The sequence below is a fragment of the Harpia harpyja genome, chromosome 3, assembly GCF_026419915.1.
Source record: "Harpia harpyja isolate bHarHar1 chromosome 3, bHarHar1 primary haplotype, whole genome shotgun sequence".
NCBI classification, from domain to species: Eukaryota; Metazoa; Chordata; class Aves; order Accipitriformes; family Accipitridae; genus Harpia; species Harpia harpyja.
The window spans coordinates 3,275,960-3,296,825 of NC_068942.1; the positions used below are offsets into that span (position 1 = coordinate 3,275,960).

At 43.2% G+C, this 20,866-nt stretch overlaps 1 protein-coding gene across 2 annotated transcripts in view; it reads right to left on the minus strand.

The window, feature by feature from the left end:
* CLVS2 (clavesin 2) overlaps positions 1-14,192 on the minus strand; it is a 60,636-nt gene extending 46,444 nt beyond the window's left edge. The window contains exons 1-2 of one of the 2 annotated variants that reach the window (XM_052781185.1): positions 13,736-14,192; positions 3,456-3,630 (exon numbers count right to left, since the gene is read on the minus strand). In XM_052781185.1, coding sequence (XP_052637145.1) covers positions 3,456-3,630; positions 13,736-14,124 — 564 coding nt within the window. In that variant the 5' untranslated portion in view covers positions 14,125-14,192. The remainder of the gene's footprint in view (positions 1-3,455; positions 3,631-13,735) is intronic. The other variant, XM_052781184.1, reaches the window with a different exon arrangement.
* Between the last annotated feature and the right edge of the window lie 6,674 nt (positions 14,193-20,866).

The following is a 20,866-nucleotide window of genomic DNA, read 5'->3' on the forward strand; positions in this document are numbered from 1 at the left end:
GTCTTTGAAAGGCACTTATTCAAGGCACTCGGGTGTTGCAGCACACAATGCTGTAACACTCCCTGCTTTGAGGAACCCAGCTGCTGAGTAACATGAGCTCCTTCACAAGCCCAAAATCAGTGCTTGGCTACAGAAATCAATGAATGGGGAGAAGTGGGCACCTAAAGACTGGGATTCACAAACACCCATGCATTGTATGCACTGGGGAGAGCCAACACAAGGTGCTAAAATCAGGGCATGAGTTTCGGTCTCACCTCTCAAAGAATGTTTTCCTTCTGCTCAGGTTTCACAGCTCTTAGGTACTCCTAGGCACCTAATCCAGACAGACCCTTCTCGGAAAACAAAGAGTATTACATGCTGGATTCACTTATGTTCTTACTCTTCACTACAGAATGTGTAGGGGCCCTAAGTGCAAATCCTCCTTCTTATTGACGAGGAGCAACATAAATGCTGTAGCCACCAGCATCCGCAGGGAAGAGTATTGCTCCTTTTTCCCAAAACCACAAGGCCAGTGTGTGAGCTAGGACTGCAGCACCAAGAGTCCCAGCCGAGTGCCCCAAACTCCACAGGAGCTGCTTGGCTAGCAAAAACCATTTGATCTAAAAATCAGCACCAATTTGTTGGTACAGCACTGTTGGGATGGATAAGTTGGAAATTCACATTAGTTTACAGATAATCACCGTCCTTTAACATTAAAAATGCCATGGCGAAAAGGCTCTTTTCCTGAAAACAACTACCTCGGAGGTTTTTCTAATGTATACAAGTCATTTAGGGGTATGATTCTTTTCTTACTCCCATTTAACATAGATGCAGACAAAGTATATAGCAGAACTTGTCTTCAGTAGAAAACTATATATATTTACTTATCTTACTTTCAAAAGCAATTTCCCAAAAAATAAGCAGTTGTGAAAAGCCTAGAAATGCCATAGCTTGTAATCAACTCTCTTTGGTATGCACCATATTGAATATTCTTCTCACCATGGAAGCTAAGAAAATATAATGCATATTTAGTAGATTTCATTCAGGAGGCAAAGGGATTTGGTTAACATCAAATTCAGTGGTCACTAATCCCACTTTCCCTGTCCCTTTCCACCCAAGTCACACAAATATTGAAATTCTCCAAATGGTAAAGTTCAGCATCTTGAGCCCTGTTAAATCTTATAAGCCAAAGTAAATTCCATTTCTCTGATTAAACAGAGAGTATTTAGAAAGATCATTAAAAAAGCAGTGTGTCTGAGTTGTTCTTGTTCTTTTTCATACCACCCGATTAAGCACTTTTTACTTTGACATCATTCAGAATTATGTTTCTGCTATGCATTTTTGTCCAAAATAAAAGAAAAGGTAGTCCCTGCTGAGGGTAAGGGAATGTAACATTTCAGGCATGAAATCTTGCAAGATGGTGCAAATAAACCTGTGCCTAGCCCAGGGTGTCTCTGTACCACCTTTCCACCATGCTTTCCTCTTATTTCCTTCTTGATCACAGTTCTTTTTGAAGTGACGTTCTCCCTCCAAGATGCTCAGTACAGTTGTCTTTAGTCCTTTCCATTGATTCTAATATATCTTTACATAGAAAAATGTTTAAGTAAAAGAAAAAAAAAAAAAAAGAAAAGACATTAAATATAAACAACCCCCCAGGTAGTATAACTACTGGGAAAATATCACTAGAGAATCAGTCAATTTTGCTAGTATAAGAATGTTAGCCCTCATTCTCTCAATGGTTCTCCACAGAAAATTAAACACTGTATTATGAGAAACTAACTAATTGATTTCTTCAAAAGACTTGTGGTAAAAGGCCTTCTAAAAGTTGCTGCTTACGGATAACAATACCCATCACAGATTAGGACAGATTCCCTGAGCGTTGGGAGAGTTTTATCTCCCATTTGCCATTTCAGTGCCTTCTCATTGCCTCTCCTGGAGCATTTCATGACCAGTTTTACATCTCTGGAGTCAACAGCACTGAAGACAGTGGGCACAAAATGATGCCCTGGGTGCCGACCACCATCAGACTCGGGATATTCGAACATACAAAGCTGGGGGCATGAGGAAGTTAAGCCAATGGACTTCACCTCAGCTCAGTAATGAACCACTCGATGGCAGGAGAACACAGACCTTGGAGCCCACCTGAAGTTTGGTAGGTCATCCATCATATTTTCAGATGCAATTATCCACTGCAGCTCTCCTCAAAATAACCATCTCTGATTAATGTCCAAGAAGAAACACCACCATTTAAAAAACAAAGACTACTAAAGTATTTATTCATGTTCTAAGCATGAAAACAATGGCTAACTTTGAAAAACAGCACAGAAAGGAAAACGACTTTGAAAGCAATAAAAGGAAATGCAGCACTATTAGAGCACAGATCTCACTGCTGCCTTCTAACGTTCTCAAGACCATGGAATCACACCATTGCATAAGAAAACACAACAAAATGAAAACTGAGATCTTTGTCTCATGACTGTCACTACCCTTCTGTGTGCAACAGCAAGCTGAATACCAGTTAAACCATTTTAAGATTTAGAACAAAACTCTATACTACTGCTATACAAGTTTCTTCAAAAATAGCAATATCAAAGTGAAGAAAGTTCAAAGATAAGGCTGTTATTTTGTTTTATGAGTAATAAAAATGTATAAATGATAAAAACATCACAGAAAAGGAATATATGTCCTTGTAAAACCAAGGCACGCTGCCACAGGAGTGAATTACTGGTATTTTTAACACAGCAACTCAAGCTTGCAAAGAAAACAACTACTTTACAGATTCTAGTTTTTCATTTTAATAAGCATTAAAGATCATAGGAGACAGCCAAGAGTTATGTAGTATCCTTTCCACCAATGTGCCTATGCCATGTAAAGTGCATTTACAATGAGCAGAAAGAAATTTAAATCACTGTACACTCAGTCCCAGAAGCTGCTGCTCAAATTAATCCTGACCCAGCAAAAGAGCCAAGCACACGCTGAACTTTGAGTAAGTAAATAGTCCCAGCTAACTGTCTAATCACAGTGCCCCACACTTCTCAGGACAAATGATGTAGAGCCCGTCTCCAATGGAATCAACAAAAAATCAACAACCTGGCGTGGCAGGAGCAACATATATTTCATTAGCCTTGTGCAAAATTACAAGATAAATTGATTACGTCTAACTTGCTGCTGCAGAAGCTACGGTCTGAATTTACAGGAAGCCAGACACTTCAGAATAAAGACAGAAAAGTTACCTCTTATTTATGGCAAAGAAGGAGCCTACACACCAGGAGTTACTGCAATTAGCTGACTGAGCTCATGTGTTGGCTTGTGCCACTGTAGCTTGCCTGTTCACCCATACCTTAAGTTGGTAATAGCCTTGCTATTCAGAAGTTCTTGGATTTTTGTTTTGTTTGGGTTTTTTTTTAGCCACCTAGATTTGCAATGAACTACAAAATGAAGGAGAATTAGGAAAAGAAAGAAAAGAAGAATGTTACCTGAAGGCCCTCTATGGCTAATCTAAGCATGCTTGGTGTGAGCTTGGAGGCCTGTTTGAAGGTGAAGTTGCTCCAGTCTATAATCAAAACAAATCCATTCACTTGAAGCTCGGGGTCTTCTATCATGGCTTCTAAAGAAAGAAGTATGGCCCGCAAAATATCCACCAGTGTGTACCTGTGAACGTTAAGGGGAGATTTGGTTAGGAAAGGAGCAACAACCACGGACGTGGAGAAGTTCTGAGCGTTCTTCCCTTGTACTGCTTGTCAAAAGTTTAAATCAAAGGAGTGCAAACATATCCTCAGAAGTCACAGGTATGTAAAGCTGGGAAAGTCTCAAAAGATCAATTAGTTGAACTCATCCTCTGGAGCAGGATTATGTACATCTAGACCATCAGCCAACCAGAACAAACTACAAGAATATAACACACCAAAAGCAAATTTGAACTTCTCTGTAGTCTCCTAAGCTGCTTTAATATCTATACATGTTATTAAATGTCTGTACAAATATATCCATGCAAATTGTATTTTTCTAAAATCATAATGATACCAAAACCTGAGTCTAACACCAGAAGCCTAGACCCAGAGTTCCTCCTATATTTTTCCAAGGGATTGAAATAACAGCTTCTACAAAATTATGAGTTAAAAAAGGGATTTCCACATGCTCCCCTTGTCCCTCTCTCTGCGTAATGTTTTCTCTTAAATCTACAAAGGGTATTACAGAAGGCTGATTACTCAAGGATCTTGAAAGCGGAAAGTAACACATACTAGGGCTTTGAGGTGTTTCTGGTTAAGAGCAATAGCAACCTTTTAAGAGTTACTTAACTGCCTTCTGAGTACTGAATACTTCGTACACCCAGATTATGTGGTTTCAGTAGTAAGTTTGGAACATGGTATCCATCAGTCCTAGCATTTTCTATGTTAAATTTGGGGTTACAAAAATGCCACCTACAATATGTAATTATGTGTTTTGCATACACGCACATAATCTTTTCTTAGATTGATGATCTTGTAAAAGGAGACATAATTCCATATTGCCAAGCCCTGTTAAGTATAATCTTTCTTTTTTGAAGCTAAAGCACCTAATACAGCAGCTGAATAGCTTAAATATATACAGCAAGGTCATCTTTAGACTGCCGTATAATAGAGTTATTAATCAACTTGCAGCTTAGCTTATTGGGTTTTTTAAAAAAAGGTGAAACACCTGAATTATCAGGGCTTTTTTAAGAGATAGGAAAGTAGTAGTTTAAGTTTTGATTTTTTCCCAAACTAACTATGTTTTATATCTAAAACTATTTTTTAGAAGTAAGATAAATAGTTACTGAAACAGATGTAAATTTGCCAGTCCACACCACAGTATCAGATGCAGCATTAGAAAGCTAAGCCAGAAAAATATCAGATAAGAAGATATTCCAGGAACAAAAGAAAGAGTTAAATCTTCAGGGTTTGTGCTGATATTTTTAAATAAGGCCTTTAAAAGTCTCCCATGATGACATCAAATGTCAAAGTTCTCAAAATTATGAGTCCCCAGAGAAATCTTCACCATACTGCATATGTAGCAAAGAGCATGTGTGCCTATTTAGAAATCACATTAAAGTATACTGAATTCTACTTGCTTTAATACGAGTACACTGTTCCATTGTGTATATAACTATATTTTGAAAGTATCTGCAAAAGGAAATAACACAAATGAAATTAATCTGCTCTAGCTGACTCCTCGCATCTCTCCATCTTTTTTTTTTTGGCCAACTAAAACTCAGTGAACTTCCCAACTATGTATTCCTAGGAAAAGGACTGGAAAAGGACTCTCTTAGTGTCAGCCTAACACAAGTGAACAAGAGAAAGTGTGCTTTCCCCAGAAAACATTAGGGGAAACATTGTTTCACACAATTCTTCTCTTAATTTTGGAGACCCTGATTTTGTTTTGAATTTGGTTTGGTTGACTGGGATGAAAGTTTTCATATTCACTCCTCTCCTTTTCACTTTTCTGAGATTTAACTTTTTTTTAAGGCTTTACTTTTCTGAGAACTAAGGTTTACAAGAAGTTTGGTATGCTCCCTCTTTTTGTTCAGCTTTCTCCAACGGGAAGAGGAAACAGCACGAGAAAAAAATTCTTCTCTAATTCCCCTATAGAAATCCTCAAAACGCTAAAATTCTCTATTCCCTTTTGGCAGAAAAAAAAGAAGACCATTTCTGTAAAATGAATTGTGTCCATGGGGGATAAAAAGGACATGCCTTAAAACCGATTTTGAAGGAAAACATTCAAAACCTGGATCCTTAAAATTGTCAGCTTAATTTGATCATCAAAAAACTGTTAGGCCAGGACCCTGTTTTTGCAGCAGGCACAGGGAAACAATCCCCCTCTCCCCAGGCAGAGGAGCTCCCCCAAGCCCAACTGCTGGATGTGTGGGGAAAATGCCACCGTCGCTGCTGAAGCCGCTGAAAAACCAACAAAACAAACACCGCCAGCGTCACAGGGCGAAGAGCGACCTGCGGAAAAATGAGGAAATCGTTCATCGGCTCTTTCCCAAACGAGCTTGCGCACGTATAATGGGATGTGTAAGGAGTGTTTGGCAGCATGAAGACTATAGACAGTTTTATTGGCGCTAAGAAGGTCTCAGTTTGCCTAGCGTGTCTGCAGACCAGTCTATCCATCCAATACAACACTGCTGCACGGACAGTGGAGGGCACCTAATCAACATCAGAACTAAAAATCTCCTGTATGACGTGCATTTTGTACAACTGCCAGCATCGGGATGAAAACACGCACTTAGCCAGAGGGAAGGAGGCTTACAGGGTCGTGTTCAGGGTCGGGGCTGGGCTCAGAGCGTGGCCAGCTGCCTTCAAACCCCCGGTTACCTCCAGAAGGTGGTGGAGGTCTCAGAAATACTGGGGGTTTTATCACTTCATGAAATTAGCTGGCGACACGCTCTGTAAGAGGCCTTCCCAGGGGAAACGTTGCACTGGGAAGGAAATTACATGAGGTGAGACATTGGGAGAGCAGCTAATGCCTCGGTCTGAGGAAGATCATCTATCAGAGCTCATACAAGAAACAGACATTGGAAATACTCAAATCCTAGAATTAGCCTCAACCCCACCTGACACTTATGCTGCCCCATTCAGAGGATCTCATTCTCCAGGAGAAGAACTCCACGAAGCAGAAGGCTGCTGCAAGCACCCTACATCCAGTCCAAGAAGATGGGTCCCAAGTTCCTGATGTAGATCTCTCATGTCCTCCCTCGGGAGTTCAAGAAGACATCTCATGCCTTGGATTAACAGCTCCCTAGTGGTACGAGGCTGCTAGACATCTGGTGCATTAGACAGAAAGATTCTTTGTTTATGAGGCCAATCACATCTCTAACACGGGCCATAAAATGCTTTTTATATATACGCCTAAGTGATAAAGATATAGATGTATACATGTAAACACAAATACGCCTAATTATGTCCTGAATTCATTCAAGTCAACGAGAAAACTGTCTAGGCATCAATGAGACCAAGATTTCGGCCACCACAGAGAGTAACCAATGGTCACAGGGCTGGGTCGCCACAAATCTATGCCATATTCACCATCAACATAACTCCTATTGCAGGTTTGCTTAGTGTAGGAAATGCAGTCCACAACAACAATGACGATATTGTATGTTTACTCACTGAAGAAGACAAAAGGTTGATCTCTCAGTGAAAACAAGTCCTGAAGAACACGGGTCTAGCTAAAAGCAAGCAAGAACACTTTCTGCCAGAGGAAGGTATCTGAAGTACTCTTTAAGTCTAAAAAGCCACATCAGGAGTACACAGGGACATGTCACTAACAACCAAGCTTCCCACCTCAAATACCCTTCAGGGCAATTAGTTGAAGATAGGAGCTATCCTTCATTCTGTAATGGACCTCTTCTCTGGGTTTGGAGACCTTACTTAAGCACAGTACAGAAAACCAGACAAGAAAGACAAATCCATTAGTGGATATTTAAAGTGGCTTTCACTCCCAACACATGCTGAGGCAAGCCAGAAATGTAAACCCAGTGTGACAGATGAAATCTTAGGTGGTGCAAATGGCAAGCTGAGTATTGAAAGTATCAGCTGAACTGCCCATGCAAATGAAACACGATTAAAGAAACTATAGTGAAGCTTTCACACAGCACAGAATTATTTGCATAAAGACTCATTTTTAATCCACTCCAGCCCCATGTTGTCCAACATTTCGCCTCACTGCTACTACTGCTCATGTCAGCACCAGGAGGCACAGGGTCTCCCGTAAAATTTGCCCCATCCTTGGCTGGACTTGAGGGAGATTAAAATCCTATGTAAAAGGAACGTGGGAAAAATTACTCTGGATTGTGTTGCTGAAACTTTTCTTTGAAAAAAAATCAACATATTAGCCTTTAATTTTAAGAGGCCATGGTGTTCAGTCTGAGAGGAAGATGGCGTTGTTTTATTCTTACCAATCCGTGTTAAGTAACAGCATGTATTTAGGGGACAGCAAGCCGCTAATCTTGCCCTAGCCCCAGTTTTACAATGACTGCTCCAGTGCTGTCAGGTACGTAGGGTGTGCTGGGCCTGATTTGCTGCAGTGCATGTTCTATAGTAGCCTGGAGTTACGCTGTGGAGAAATAAATCCTTATTTATTTATGGCTAAATTCAGTTGCGTTCACTTGTTTAAACAGATTCTTGTGCGACATGTTGTAGCCAGCAAGGTATTACTAATTGCTAGGATAATCGAGAACTCACGGTTAATTTAAATGTATTTAATGCCCTCTATTTATAGAACCATGCTTAATTCAATGGAGAGCTTAGACAACTTTTTTAGCCTAGTTATTAATGTGAATAACAAATGCTGGAAATATGTTATCACATATATAACGCACTCTTAGTGTTCCTTTTCTGTGTGAGTCCCAGCTTGAGTTCAAATGAGGTGGGGACTGGTGTGCAGACGCACTCTGCTACCTCTTGAAATTCTTCATTCAGGTTGACTTTAAAGCAATGAGCCTGGGAAGGCTTGACAAGTTAATAGCCACACTGACAGTGATTCTTTCAAATGCTTTGGGATGGCTACCATTTCTAACATGACAGCGACAGAGCTTTCTAGGGTAGTGCCTCACTGAGGCCTTGATTTGTCAAAAACAGAACGGCTCAACCAATTAACCGAGCATCCCACTCTCTTGTAATTTAACAGTGGCAGCAATTTCCCCTTTACAGAAAGGAAAAGTTCTTTGAGAATTTTTTATGGGACATGACCAGATTCAAAGTATTTCCAAGGATTTCTGGGAAAAACAGTCTGGCAGACACTGCTATCAACTCTTGGTAGTAGTTCACTATGATCTTTGACCTTTACTTCTTGGTTATGTGGTCCGTGCATCCTATTCACTCTCCGAGGCCACTGAGATTTCCACCAGGCCAACAGAAAGAGAAGAGACAGGGAGAATGCAGGGTAAAGATGTCTCCTGTCAAATCCAGCTGTGTCAGCTGTTTTCAATATTTTATGTTCTTGATGATGGCTGGCATCCACCCTATCATCTGTTTAACCAGATTCTGGCTCCAGTCAACTCACTTTTGAACTGAATAACAGATAATCTGATTTGCCCTACTATCTCTATTGCTATTTGTCATCTCCCCCCCGATATCAAGAAATTTCAAGTTATTTTGAGAATTAAAGCTGAGTAGCATGAGTCTGCCTCTCAGGATGCAAACTCTTAACTAGCAGAGATAAAAGGTAGGTCGTCTTTGCTTGAATTTAAGCCACATGTCTCCTGAAGGTCCCAAACGTGTAAGGAACGCACAATCTGTATTTCAAGCTCATCACCATTTGGACAAGTAAAGGTTTCCATCAAATGAGTTCTTGTGCCACTGTGGTTTAAAAGAGAAAGCTGGTCAAGTCTCTGAGCCATCATCCCATTTGTAACCTACTGCTCTGGCTTAATATTTTTTAGAATTTCAGTGAAACAGGAGCTGTCAAGATACATAAAGGAGTACCTAGAAATGATGCCTCAGATCTCCTTGGTTTGTCAATCTGGGTACAGATGTGAACGCTGAAAAGATGGGGGATCAAAACTTCTCTCATAGCTACTCTGCTTAAATAGTGGCAGCATGCCCTGGGAGCCCTTATTCTAAAACCAAAAAGCACTACCAGTGTTACAAAAATGCACAGAAAGATAGAAACTGCTTCAAATATTTTACCATATTAGCTTTTTAGATTCAGATTTAATACCATTCATTACTCCTTACGTTAGACCAGTGCCTAACAGTCACAGCCACAGATGAAGATTCAGCTGATCTAAATTTTACATTAGTATTGATCAAAAAGATCCTTAGCCAAAACACTCACAGTCTAAATACAAGTGATAATAGGCAGATATGGATACCTGGGGGAAAGCTAGGAAACAATAAGACAGCATCAGTCAGCAGGAGAAACTGTAGAAAAAATGACAGCATTTGTACTAGTTAGTAATTACTATTTGAAAGATATTACCTCTAAACAAAAATTTACTCTATTAACCAGGTATTTTGTTACTGTTAATAAGTTGTTATTGTTAGCATTGCTGTTTATTTTGTCGCACTGCCTCCATCAGAGCTTGAAAAATACCCTGCCAACTCGCCTGTGGTTAATAGTGAGCTGAGGAGCAGACCAGCCTCCTAATAGCTACAGAATTAGAGTGCATAATTTAGAGTATTAGAGTACAGAATACAGAATTTAAATTTTCATTTAATGGGAGGAAAAGAAAAGTTTCTAGCAATTCTGCACATGAAAGCATAGTTTTGAAAGCAAACCAGTGGACTCCATCTTTGCCCTGCTGTAAATCATCTGATGCAACAACAGAGCGAATGGTAATGAGTGCTGCGGATTTCCATATTCACCGAGGACGGTGTGAGCCGACTGGGTCACTGTGACACAGACAGGAACTAGGTGTCACTGCGCTCTTCTACTGCACTTTTTTCTGTTGCACTTTCTAGGAAAAAATCTGAGACGATTAATACCGGGAAAGATTTCAGATAAATAGCATCAAAATGGACTGATTTTCCTAGGGCATTTGTTTGCAGGTGCCAGAAGCATACAGAAGAACATGCATGACAACAGATCCCTTGCCGCTGAGAGCTGAAGTTAATTGTACCATTAACTGAAAAAAAAACTTCACCAGCTAGACACATTAAGAAAAAGGGAGCCTTCAAATGCACGTACACACCTACAAGCCAAATGTAGTTATGAATCAACAATCTGGAAGCTAACAGGGAAGGCTGATCCCTCCCCGCACGCTATCCAGCCTCCTGGCAGGAATGCCACCCGTCTCCGCTTTCCCCAGAGTAGAGAGAGACAGGATGGAGAGTTAGGCAGGGTCCCCTTGAAAAGCTGCTGGGCTACTCAGTGCATTATCCTTCACCTTTCCTTTTTTTGTTTGTTTGTTTTAAATACATGTCTGATTTAGTTGTTCAGATGGTAGGACATCTGGTACAGTTTTCAGGCCCTGCTTTAATTTAATGATTTAACATCTAGTACACAGGCTTGTTTTACCATAGGAATTTTCTGCCTTCCACGCTTTTCCTTCTAATTGGAACTATGTAAATCGTAGGCTGCTGGTGCTATATAAATCATCTATAGTATGTCTGCTATTCATTTAAATAACAAATTGGAACTTTTTAATTCTAATTGTTACCTGCTGGCCATAGTAAGTTGTACACATGTGATAAATTTGCAGGCTTGCTGCGCTCTGTTAACATAGTTTATGAAACATACAGAGAGGTCCTAACAAGACAGACTACAAAAAGTAATCCTAGCGTTGCTGTAAGAGGAGCACTGGTTTATGCACTGTAAGATCTCAAGTCAGTTAAGGCATAAGCTTGAGACATAACTGCGTAGCAGCTCTAGTACATGTTCCATACACGATGCTCCTCAGGTTCAGTCGCTGAACATCAGATAATGGAAGACAGTAAATTAATTAGTAAAGAGAGTGACCTAGCTCCATTCCCACATCTGTCACTGACTTGTCATGTGCCTTGGAGCAAGCCACTCCCCGCAGCTGGGCTCCAGCTCTCTCCCTTTGTCTGAGTGGTCTATCTGAAAACAAATCCCTTGCTCTGGAGGAGAGGCGTACAGTGGGCCGGCACGCTGAAGAGTGATAGGGACCCAACTGCAAACGTGGCCATCAGGTACCCCTGTGTACCCCAGTCACTGCCCTATTATATCATAAATAATAATTTTACCGACAGGACTTCACGAAAAAGATCACAGAAATTTGCTGTTGTGTCAGCTGATCTCGTGTAGTTTAAATACCAGCACATCCAAAATTAAGAAGAAAATAAACTTACTCTTTTCACGTGGCAATTATTTTTTTAAATGCTACTTTATCTCCGAATTCAAATTCTCGATGTTCTTTTAACTGGGAACTAATGATCTGGAAAGTGTCACATAAAGCTTTGGGTTGTTTGTTTTTTTTTTTTAATGAGAAATAACAGTACAGAGTAGGCCACACTACCTCTAACAAGGGAACTTCTTCATGGTAGACGTATGACTTAATAAAAGGCCTAAATATCCATTTCTTTGCTAGTTCCTCATTCGGGGATCTTTAAGAGTTTGTGGAGGTGTTTTTAAAATAAAAAGTTGACCTGGTCCTTACGTGGGAAATAAGGAAAATCCGTATGTGGGAAACGAAGCCCACTCAGAGAGTCCTTAGCCTCATCATCACTGCTTCCTCACTCAGCTTCTTTTGCTCCGTCTGCCAGAAAAGCAGAGCAGGAAAAGGACGCTGGCCCCAGCTCCGCATACGTTCATCCACACTTTCTAGTTGTTAGCCCAGTCGTGGGCAGTTTTGATTTGTGCCAGACAGCTTTCTCCCAGTCTCTGGGCATGACTCAATGGTTAGCAAGGGCCGGGAAGCTCTCCCCGTAGGCAGTGTGGATGTGGCCACCCTGTCTGGAGAGGAGGAAAGCCACGGTGGGCCAGCGGCCCCCCGCGCAGAGACCCGTCCCTAGCCGTAACACCGACTGCTGCAGGGAGCCGTGGGAACACTCCCTGCAACGGCTATTGACACAGCCTGCAAGAGGACAGCTACACAAACACTTGAAGGGCAGGCTCAAGTATGCCAGTTCCCCAAATTTTGTCCTTTCTAACCACCCTGCTAGCTGTTCGTGCCCTCCTCGTGTTTTAAAAGAGCTGAGCTTGGGATATCTGCGCTGAGCACTCAGCGCTGCCTGTGCCCAGCCCGTGCTGACTGCACAAGGACGGTTTGGGTTCACGTGAAGGCAGCTAGCAAGATTTGAAGTTTTCTCACTAACAAGTGCTTCAGACCCTAAACCTGCTCTCAGGTTGGGAAACGCTGCGGTGCTCACAGGAATAGGCTTTAGAGTTCACTCTTCATGGATTCATTCATTTGCATGTACTGAAAATCGAGCAGTTGTTGTGGATGTAATTTTAGACTGCAGGAGAAACTGGGCATGACACCCAGTGAGGTATTTAGAATAATCAAATAGTGTCACATAGTATCAAGCCGATTGCTGAAAGAAAGGGCCTTGATGGGAGACAGCTCTCGGGTCAGCCTGCTAAGTCATCCTCAGGCTAGACTAGCCCCAAAAAGGATCGGAGGTTGTTCTAGGGACGGCACTAGCCTCCTTCAATTTGCTACCAGTGTGCTTGGATCTTATGACGCAGGGAATTCACACTTAGAGCAGCGTGAGTGGGGAAAAGAAGCGGCTACTGTAACTTCCATCCTGGCATTTCCAGGTGGCTCAGGAAGAGCTTTCTTTAGCTGAGGGAAAGGGTTCGGAGCCTTAGCTTCCTGCACAGGCAAACTTTTCAGCTCAAAAGCCCTGATGGGTACTCCTGTTTTGCACGCAGCATCTCCCACTTTCTCCTATGGCACCTGAGCAACTCTGCGTGCGCTGAAGCAGAAAGACCAGCACAGACATTGCAACCAGCCTTTGTCGGGGGGGGGGGGGGGGTAAGCACATCATCTACCATGCCAGCTCACTTCGTCTACCACGCCAGCTCACTTCTGCTAAGGGGAGGCAGAAGCGTGTAAACCTCGTATCAGCCAGCTGAGAAGAGCACCCGAGCAGTTCCTGCTTCCCTCCCGAAATTCAGAGCCTAAACGATGAGAAGGTTGAAAAGGCCCTAAGCCACAAAACACGTTACTTCTTCCTCTTCTCCCTCTGCCCTCCAGGCTGCTGCCCAGCCGGCCGTGGGCAGAGCCCGGCGTGCCCCTGCCACCCACCCCATCCTCTGCTCTGGCATAGCTTTTCCCACGCATTGCCCGGGGAAAGAAGGGGTTAACGCGGGCAGGTGGCTCTGCATTTACCTGCTCTGGTCCCAGTTGGCAGCAAAAAGGACGAGGATCTTCCTGCCGTAGTGGTCCAGGTTGGCCAGCCCGCCGGGGAAGCCATCCTTCAGCGCCTGCTTGATGCCCGGGTCTGTGGCCTTGAAGCTCTTGAACATGTCCAGGTTCTGCTGGCGATATTCAAAGTACTGGGCCAGGAGGCGAAACGCCTCGAAGTGCTGAAACTTCCTCGCCCGCAGGAACCGCAGGATGAAGGCATCGTCGGTGCGGAGGAAGCCGATGTCCGGCCGGGTGATCACCATGTCCCGCACCTCCTGGATGTCCTGGTGCAAGGTGTCGGGGTTCTCGTTCAGCTCCAGCCGGGCTTTCTCCAGAGTCTCCGGGGAGAGACCTGCCTGCAAATGAGTCATGGCGCTGCCCTCCTCCTCCTCCTCCTCCTCCTCCTCCTCCTCCCCGCCTCTGCCGCCTGCTCTCCTCAGCCTCCCGGGCCCTTGCCCCCCCCGGAGGCGGGCTGCCCCGGCACGGCCGGCCGCCGCTCCCCCACCGTTCCCCGGCGGCCGAGAAGCGAGCGGCTCCCGGGCAGCCGGGTCCCGGGGGCGGAGGGGACGGGGAGGGGGGGACGGGGAGGGGGGGGGCTGGCACCGAGACTACCCCCGGGCTGCTGGAGGAGCCGCGTTATCTCTCCGACATAGCGCCCGCCCCGCCGCGGGGTCCGACGCGCCGCATCCTCCCTCCTCCTCCTCCTCCTCCTCTCCTCCTCCTCCTCCTCCTCCTCCTCCTCCTCCTCCTCCTCCTCCTCCCCGCAGCCGGTCCGCGGAGGCGCCGAAACCCGCCGGGGATGGATGGGGACGGGGCTGCCGCTCGCCGCCGGTGCCGGTGCGGATGTCAGGCCGGGGGAGCTCCCCCGGCCCGGGGCTGGCAGGGGGGCTGCCCTCCCCGGAGCAGCACCATTGACGTAAGATCAGAGCTCGCCCCGCTTCAGAAGCGTCTCTCCGGCTTAAAAAAAAAAAAAAAAAAAAAAAATTTAAAAAAAAACAAAACACACCACCACCAAACTAAAAAAAAAAAAAAAAACCAGCGAGGAGGAGGGAAACCGATCCGCAGGTACTTCGCCCGTACCGAAAAAAAACCTCGCCGGCGCGGAGCCCGGGTAGACAACGAGAGCCTTCGGCCTTGCGGAGGAATACCCGACCCCCCCCCCCCCCGTTCCCGTTCCCGTTCCCGCTCCCTCCTCCGCTCCACGCCCCGGCTCCCAAATGGCACCAGCCGGCTGGGGGCCGCCCCGCTTGCGCGGTCCCGCCTTTGCACACTCGCACACGCACACGCGGACGCGCTTTGCGCCGGGGCTGCGCTGAACAAGATGGTGGTTTGCCCGGGGGGGGGGGGGGGGGGGCGCGGGTCGGGGGTTTTACGGGCCCCCGGGGAGGTGTGTGAGCCCCTAAATCTGCGGGGGATGCCGGTGGCGAAGGGGTTGCTCATCGAGCGACGGCCTTAATTGCGATCCTCTCTTTGGACCGAATTTCTCGGCACGAAACGTTGTGAGCTTCAAAACGGGGGGCTGTGATGAAGCGACCCCTCTTTTTTTTTTTTTGTCTGCCTGGCGGAGGCAGCGCGTCTCAAGCCGCGTTAATGTTGCGAAGGGCAAAAATATCGCGCTTCGGTGTGTTATTTTTTTTTTTTTTCTGTGCGTTGAGTACTTCAGCGAGGAAAGATGCCTTTTTTTTTTTCCACGCAGGAAAGTTTGGTGCTGCGGTCTGCTTTCAGGAAAAGTTCCCACTGAAGAACGTTTGACCTTTGTCTGAGGGACTGGACCGATGCAAATACGTCCGAAAATCAAGCTTACGTGAAAGATACACGGCAAACCCAGGAAAACCTATAACACGTACCTCCTCCTCCTTCCTATAGGAAGCGAAGCTCTTTGGTACTGCGTTGGGCTCCTTTCCCAAGATGACACAGCCAGAGCACACAGACTGAATTATTGAAAAGGCACTGAGATCACTGATCCGTATAGAGAGTATATATGGGGAATACACCAGCGGGAAGTATAGTATGCGTTCAGGCAAATAAAGATACTCGTTTTCTGGAGGCCATCATCAGACGAAACAGATGACCTCGGCAGCAGGAGGGAGCCCTCGGCAATGAGCATGTTCGGAGCACGCGTCTACGCAGCGAGCAGTAGTTAGGTGGCAAAATTGTCATTCTTCTGGGGGCTAAAGGGAGTTTTGGCGTCTTTTACAGGGTTTTAGAGGGGTTTGCAGTTCTTCTACCGGATCCCCCCTATTTCTTCGCAGCTGCCTGATCTCAAAATATCTGCAGTGCGGATGGCTGGAAGGGCAGACGGAAACACCAGTCCTTCCTCAGCTGGGTACCAGACTTCCAGCGGCCTAGCTTAAGGCAGAAAGTGTTGGAAGGACCGGTCTGATAGTGCCCACTCATCGTGGCCCAGCTTTATTCCAGCTGAATTTCACCATGTGCTTTTGAGATGCCTCACAAGAGAGATGCGCAGTCTGCCTAAGGACTGAATCACCCTCTAGAAATGCTTATTTCTCTTTCTTTGTCTGATAAAATGCCTTTAAAGTAGCCCCCTTAATGTAGATGTGATTCATCTGGGTCGATAACTTTTTCTTAGGGCAGTTATTGCTCCAGAAATAGTTTGTGCTTTTGTTTATTATTATTATTTTCTATTTTTCTTAAAGCTTCGTTTTCCTGTGCTCTTGCTATCTTCCTTTACATCACTTCTATGTTCCTCAGCAGAGACCCTTTGAGAACAGCTGTTTCCATCACCCCTATGGAACCAACAACTAGAATTTTCCTGCCATCATTTTCCGTTTCTGATGCTACTGCTCTGCCTTTTCCACTGCAACTAAGCTAATAAAAAGAGTAGGTCATGTCACAAGCGCCTTAAATTCACTCGGTGCAAGGCGAGCTGCAGGCACTCAGTGTCTTGCAAAATCAAGTCCATCATATACCCTGTCTGTGACCTCCAGTTACACGTTCCTTAATTTGCTTATTTTTCTTTTGCAAATGGAAACATACCCATATATTATATTTTCTCATGTATGCCGACACATACATGCACTGAACAGAGAAAAGAAGTGAGCTGGCCGAAATTAAAATATTAACAATTTTGAAACTACAGGAAAGGTTAATTCTAAAGATTCTTAATTTTTTAAAAAATTTATTAAGAAAATACATGGAATTTTATCTGAAAACTTTCAGTATTGTTCCATTTTTTGGTTTTCCCCATTTTTTATCATATTTAAGCCATTCCTCTTCGTACCCTTTTTAAAATAAAAAAGCACAGAAAAACACGGGGAAAAATGTGGAGGAAGAGGATTTAAAAAAACCCTGGAAGCCAAATATATTAATTAATTTCATCAAAACCAACCCAATTTCTGTAGGCTTCCTTTTCAAAGCAAGGTTCAGTCTCCATAAAAATCGATTTAATAATTTAACAACTTCTAACCGGTACTTTGCCACATTAAAATGAAACTCACCAAATATTAACAGCATTTCAAGAAAATCATTTTGTCAATGAATTGTAGAAACATAGATCAAAATGCCCTCATCATGAAGGAGATGGTTTACACCGCTCTTTCCTGAACCGAGTAGATTTACAAAGTGGGCACTACAAAAAGCGGACACAGCAAGGCGGCCTGAAGGTAGAGCAGGTCAAAGAAGATTTTGGTCATGTTCTACCCGAGCCGCAGATGGGGCTTAGTATGACAATAACATTTTCTCAATATTTTGAGATCTTGCGTGTAAACACATGAAAGATTTGTTTTAAATATAAATAACTTGGTAGGAGCAATAAAAATGTTTCTGTCATCTATAAGCAGATTTATCAAACCATTTAAATGGTATAATGAAGAAATATGTGTTTTCCAATATGTCATCCTACCTAAGTCATGAGGGGAAAAATGGAGCCACTAATGCAGTTAGATGCAACATACTGATGGCACAGTGTAATTTATTTATTGTGCACATGCACTTTTCCCTCTATAAAACAGTAGGGGTGTCTGACTAATGCCATTATGTAAATCTCGGTGTCTTTTCACATGCACTTACAAACTATTATTTTTCTTTGATGCTTTTATAGTCACTTTTGCCTGAACTTCATACAATTAAAATCCAAGCACCCTGCAATCCCATAAGCACCACAATTAAGCACCTGATTTGAAAAAAAAATAAACCACAAATAAGACACAAAGGTGTTTGCGTAGGTGTTTGATATCAGAGATGCTAATTCACATTCAGAATTAAATCATTTAAAATCAGCAATAGGCCAGGGCACTCAGGAACAAAAATGGAATACAGAAATAAAACTAAACAAAATAAATACTAGATGGTGGATAAGGAAATAACTGTATTAGGACCCGTGTTGGTACCTCACTTTCTCTGGGGTGGTTTAAGACTCCAGACGGCTCTTGCTGTTCTCTTTGACTTACAGTTACATTGCCCTCAGCATCCTGCTCTGGGTATTCCTTCAGGACAGCTGTGCATATAGGATCAAATTTCTGAGAGAGTTTGTCTTATTTAGCTGTGAAATAGTTAAAGAGATGAGAAGTATGTTTGAAAGTACACATAACCAGGAATATATGCTCGCCTCCATTCCTCTTCAGCAGTGTTTATGTTGGTGCGTCTAGTTAAGCGTGTCCTTGAAGATTTTGAAAAGGGCTAAATATAACTTTGTCAAAAGCACCTAAATGACACCTAAATCCAAAGCGGCTAAATTCAAAGTCTAGGTCCCACTTTCAGAATCAATTTAGACACTTCATTCAAACATTTTAAGAGCATAAGAATAACTGTAGGTGAACAAGCATCTTCTTAGTGTGCCTCTCGAGTGGCTTAACGTGGAAGCCTAAGTAACAGTATCAGTTAGCGTTAGACTCCTGAAATATTTTCTTCAATGTGAATTAGTCTTTGAAGTCATTCACTGAGCACAGTGCTGTGACTTAACAAGTTCCCAGATGACAGCTCAGACTTAGCAACTGATCTCACGCATGATCTTGTCTCATCACTGCAAGTGGCTGGTAAAACTTCTCGGTTTAAACCTCAGTGGAAGCTACATGAGGTTGAGGATTTGCCTCAGATGTCGTTCTGTAACTAGGTGAGTTACAGGAACGCGGTCATGTGTCTGAGCATGATGGTGATCTTTACTTAGGCGTATTTGTAGAAAATGTCAGGATGCTTGACCTAGAAAGTCCCATTATATCTGAAACAAGGGAACTTCTAGAACTGGGCTCTGTTGGAAATCTGTCTGCAACTTCAGATGCTGACTAGCTGAAAAATTGGCTTCTGAGAGCAAACTAGTCATCTGTCTTTTATTCATCATCATAGGTCTCTAACAACATAAGGATAAATAGCCTTACAGTAGACAAGGGATAGCATCAGACCCTAATCAGAGAAATATTTCAGTATGACAAGCCTACTCACAGAATCATAAAAAATAAAACTGGAAGGGATTTTAAGAGGTTGCCTAGTTTATCTCTCCCCCATCCTGATGGATGTTTGTCTGAGTGGTATTTAAAAACCTCCAGCAGCAAATACTTCACAGCTTCTTTAGACAGTCTGTCCCAGAGCTTCAGTATCCATGCAGTACGTTTTTCCCACTGTCCGGCCTATCCATCACTTGCTGCAATTTAGCCCGCTGGTTTTTATCTTATCTACTGTAGACTGACAGAATAATTTATTTCGTTATTTGGAGACTGGTGTAAAGTCTCAGGTGAAATTTCTCTTCTCCTTTTTCTGGCTGCACAACATCTGTTCTTTCAATCTCTGGCATTTAAAATGCTTCAGATGTACAGTATGAAGGGATGGGCGTGAGCAGGGCATTAGCATCGTGGGGACAGTATTTTGATGGGCTTTCCTCTTCTATCTACATGAGGTCTTTACATGCCATTTTTACTGTTGGAACAGACAGTCTTCCAGAGGTGAAACTCTAAGTTGAAATAATTAACCTACGATTTAGAAAAGTCAGCATCTCGCAAACAGATGATACACAAAAGTAAAAGTTTCGCCCAGCATTAGTGCCAACACAAAATATCTTAACAGCTGTATTAATCTGGGGGAAAAAGAAAAAGAATAAAAAAACAACCACCCCAAACTTAGGCAACTGCAGGACTCTGTCAAGCAAGTTCAAACATTAATTTAGTGTGAGTAAAAACGTATCTGGAAATGTAATGAAGTTCATTGTTATATTAATACTGCAATAACTGGGAGCAAAGCAGTCAGACATATTTCACTGCTATAAAAATTTGCATATCGGAGATATGTAGGAAATAAAGGATAATGAATTCATAACTGAGCCAATAGTTTCAGTAAGCTTAGTCAAATGATGAGTTAGGACATTAAACATTCCAAAATTTCAGTACAGAATTAATAGAGAATGCTGAAGAATGCTAAGTTTGGAATAAATGCTCATTTTATTAAAAATGGATGAATGCAGTCATGGAACAAAATTATTCATTAAATCATTTTTAATGCAAGTGCGAGAAAGACATGTAAGTCTGAAAAGGTCCCAGTGATGATCTGTGCCTTGGCTTTCCTGAAGTCAATACCCAAACTTGCATATCTAAGTAGACGGTGATCAGTTTTGTCCTTGAACACATACCAGCACACGCAGCAGATGGATGCAAGCCACATTTGGATGCAATGTAGAACGACAAATCTCAGTTGTTTTATGGTACCGGCATTGCCTATGCCAGAATAACTGCTCACTTCACGGCATTGGAAACCAGGTGATGTTTGGTTTGGCTGCACGAAGTAAAGGTGCTCGGGACTTCAGTAAGCCTCATTCCTTTTACAGCTCAGGAAGCCGAGCACCATCCAAGATAACATCAGCTGTTTTCTTCAAATCCTGATGGGAGAGGTGCTGTAGAATGGGTTCATGGCTGTGAAGGTACTTCCGAAACTCCTCTGCCAAATCTGGGCACATGTTTTCATCTTTTTAAGAGTGATTTTGGGGATCCGTAGTATCTCCAGCTTTAAAATCTCTCGGTGGATTTGCTTTTAGAAGAAGTTGCAGCTTTCATCTGACTGGAAAGACTGCAGTGCTTTGTTTCATAAAGAATGATCTTCTGTTGCTGAAAATCCAGCCTTTGCAAAGTTTTCTGTGGCTTATTACTCTCCCTGACTTATCTTTCTGTCTGT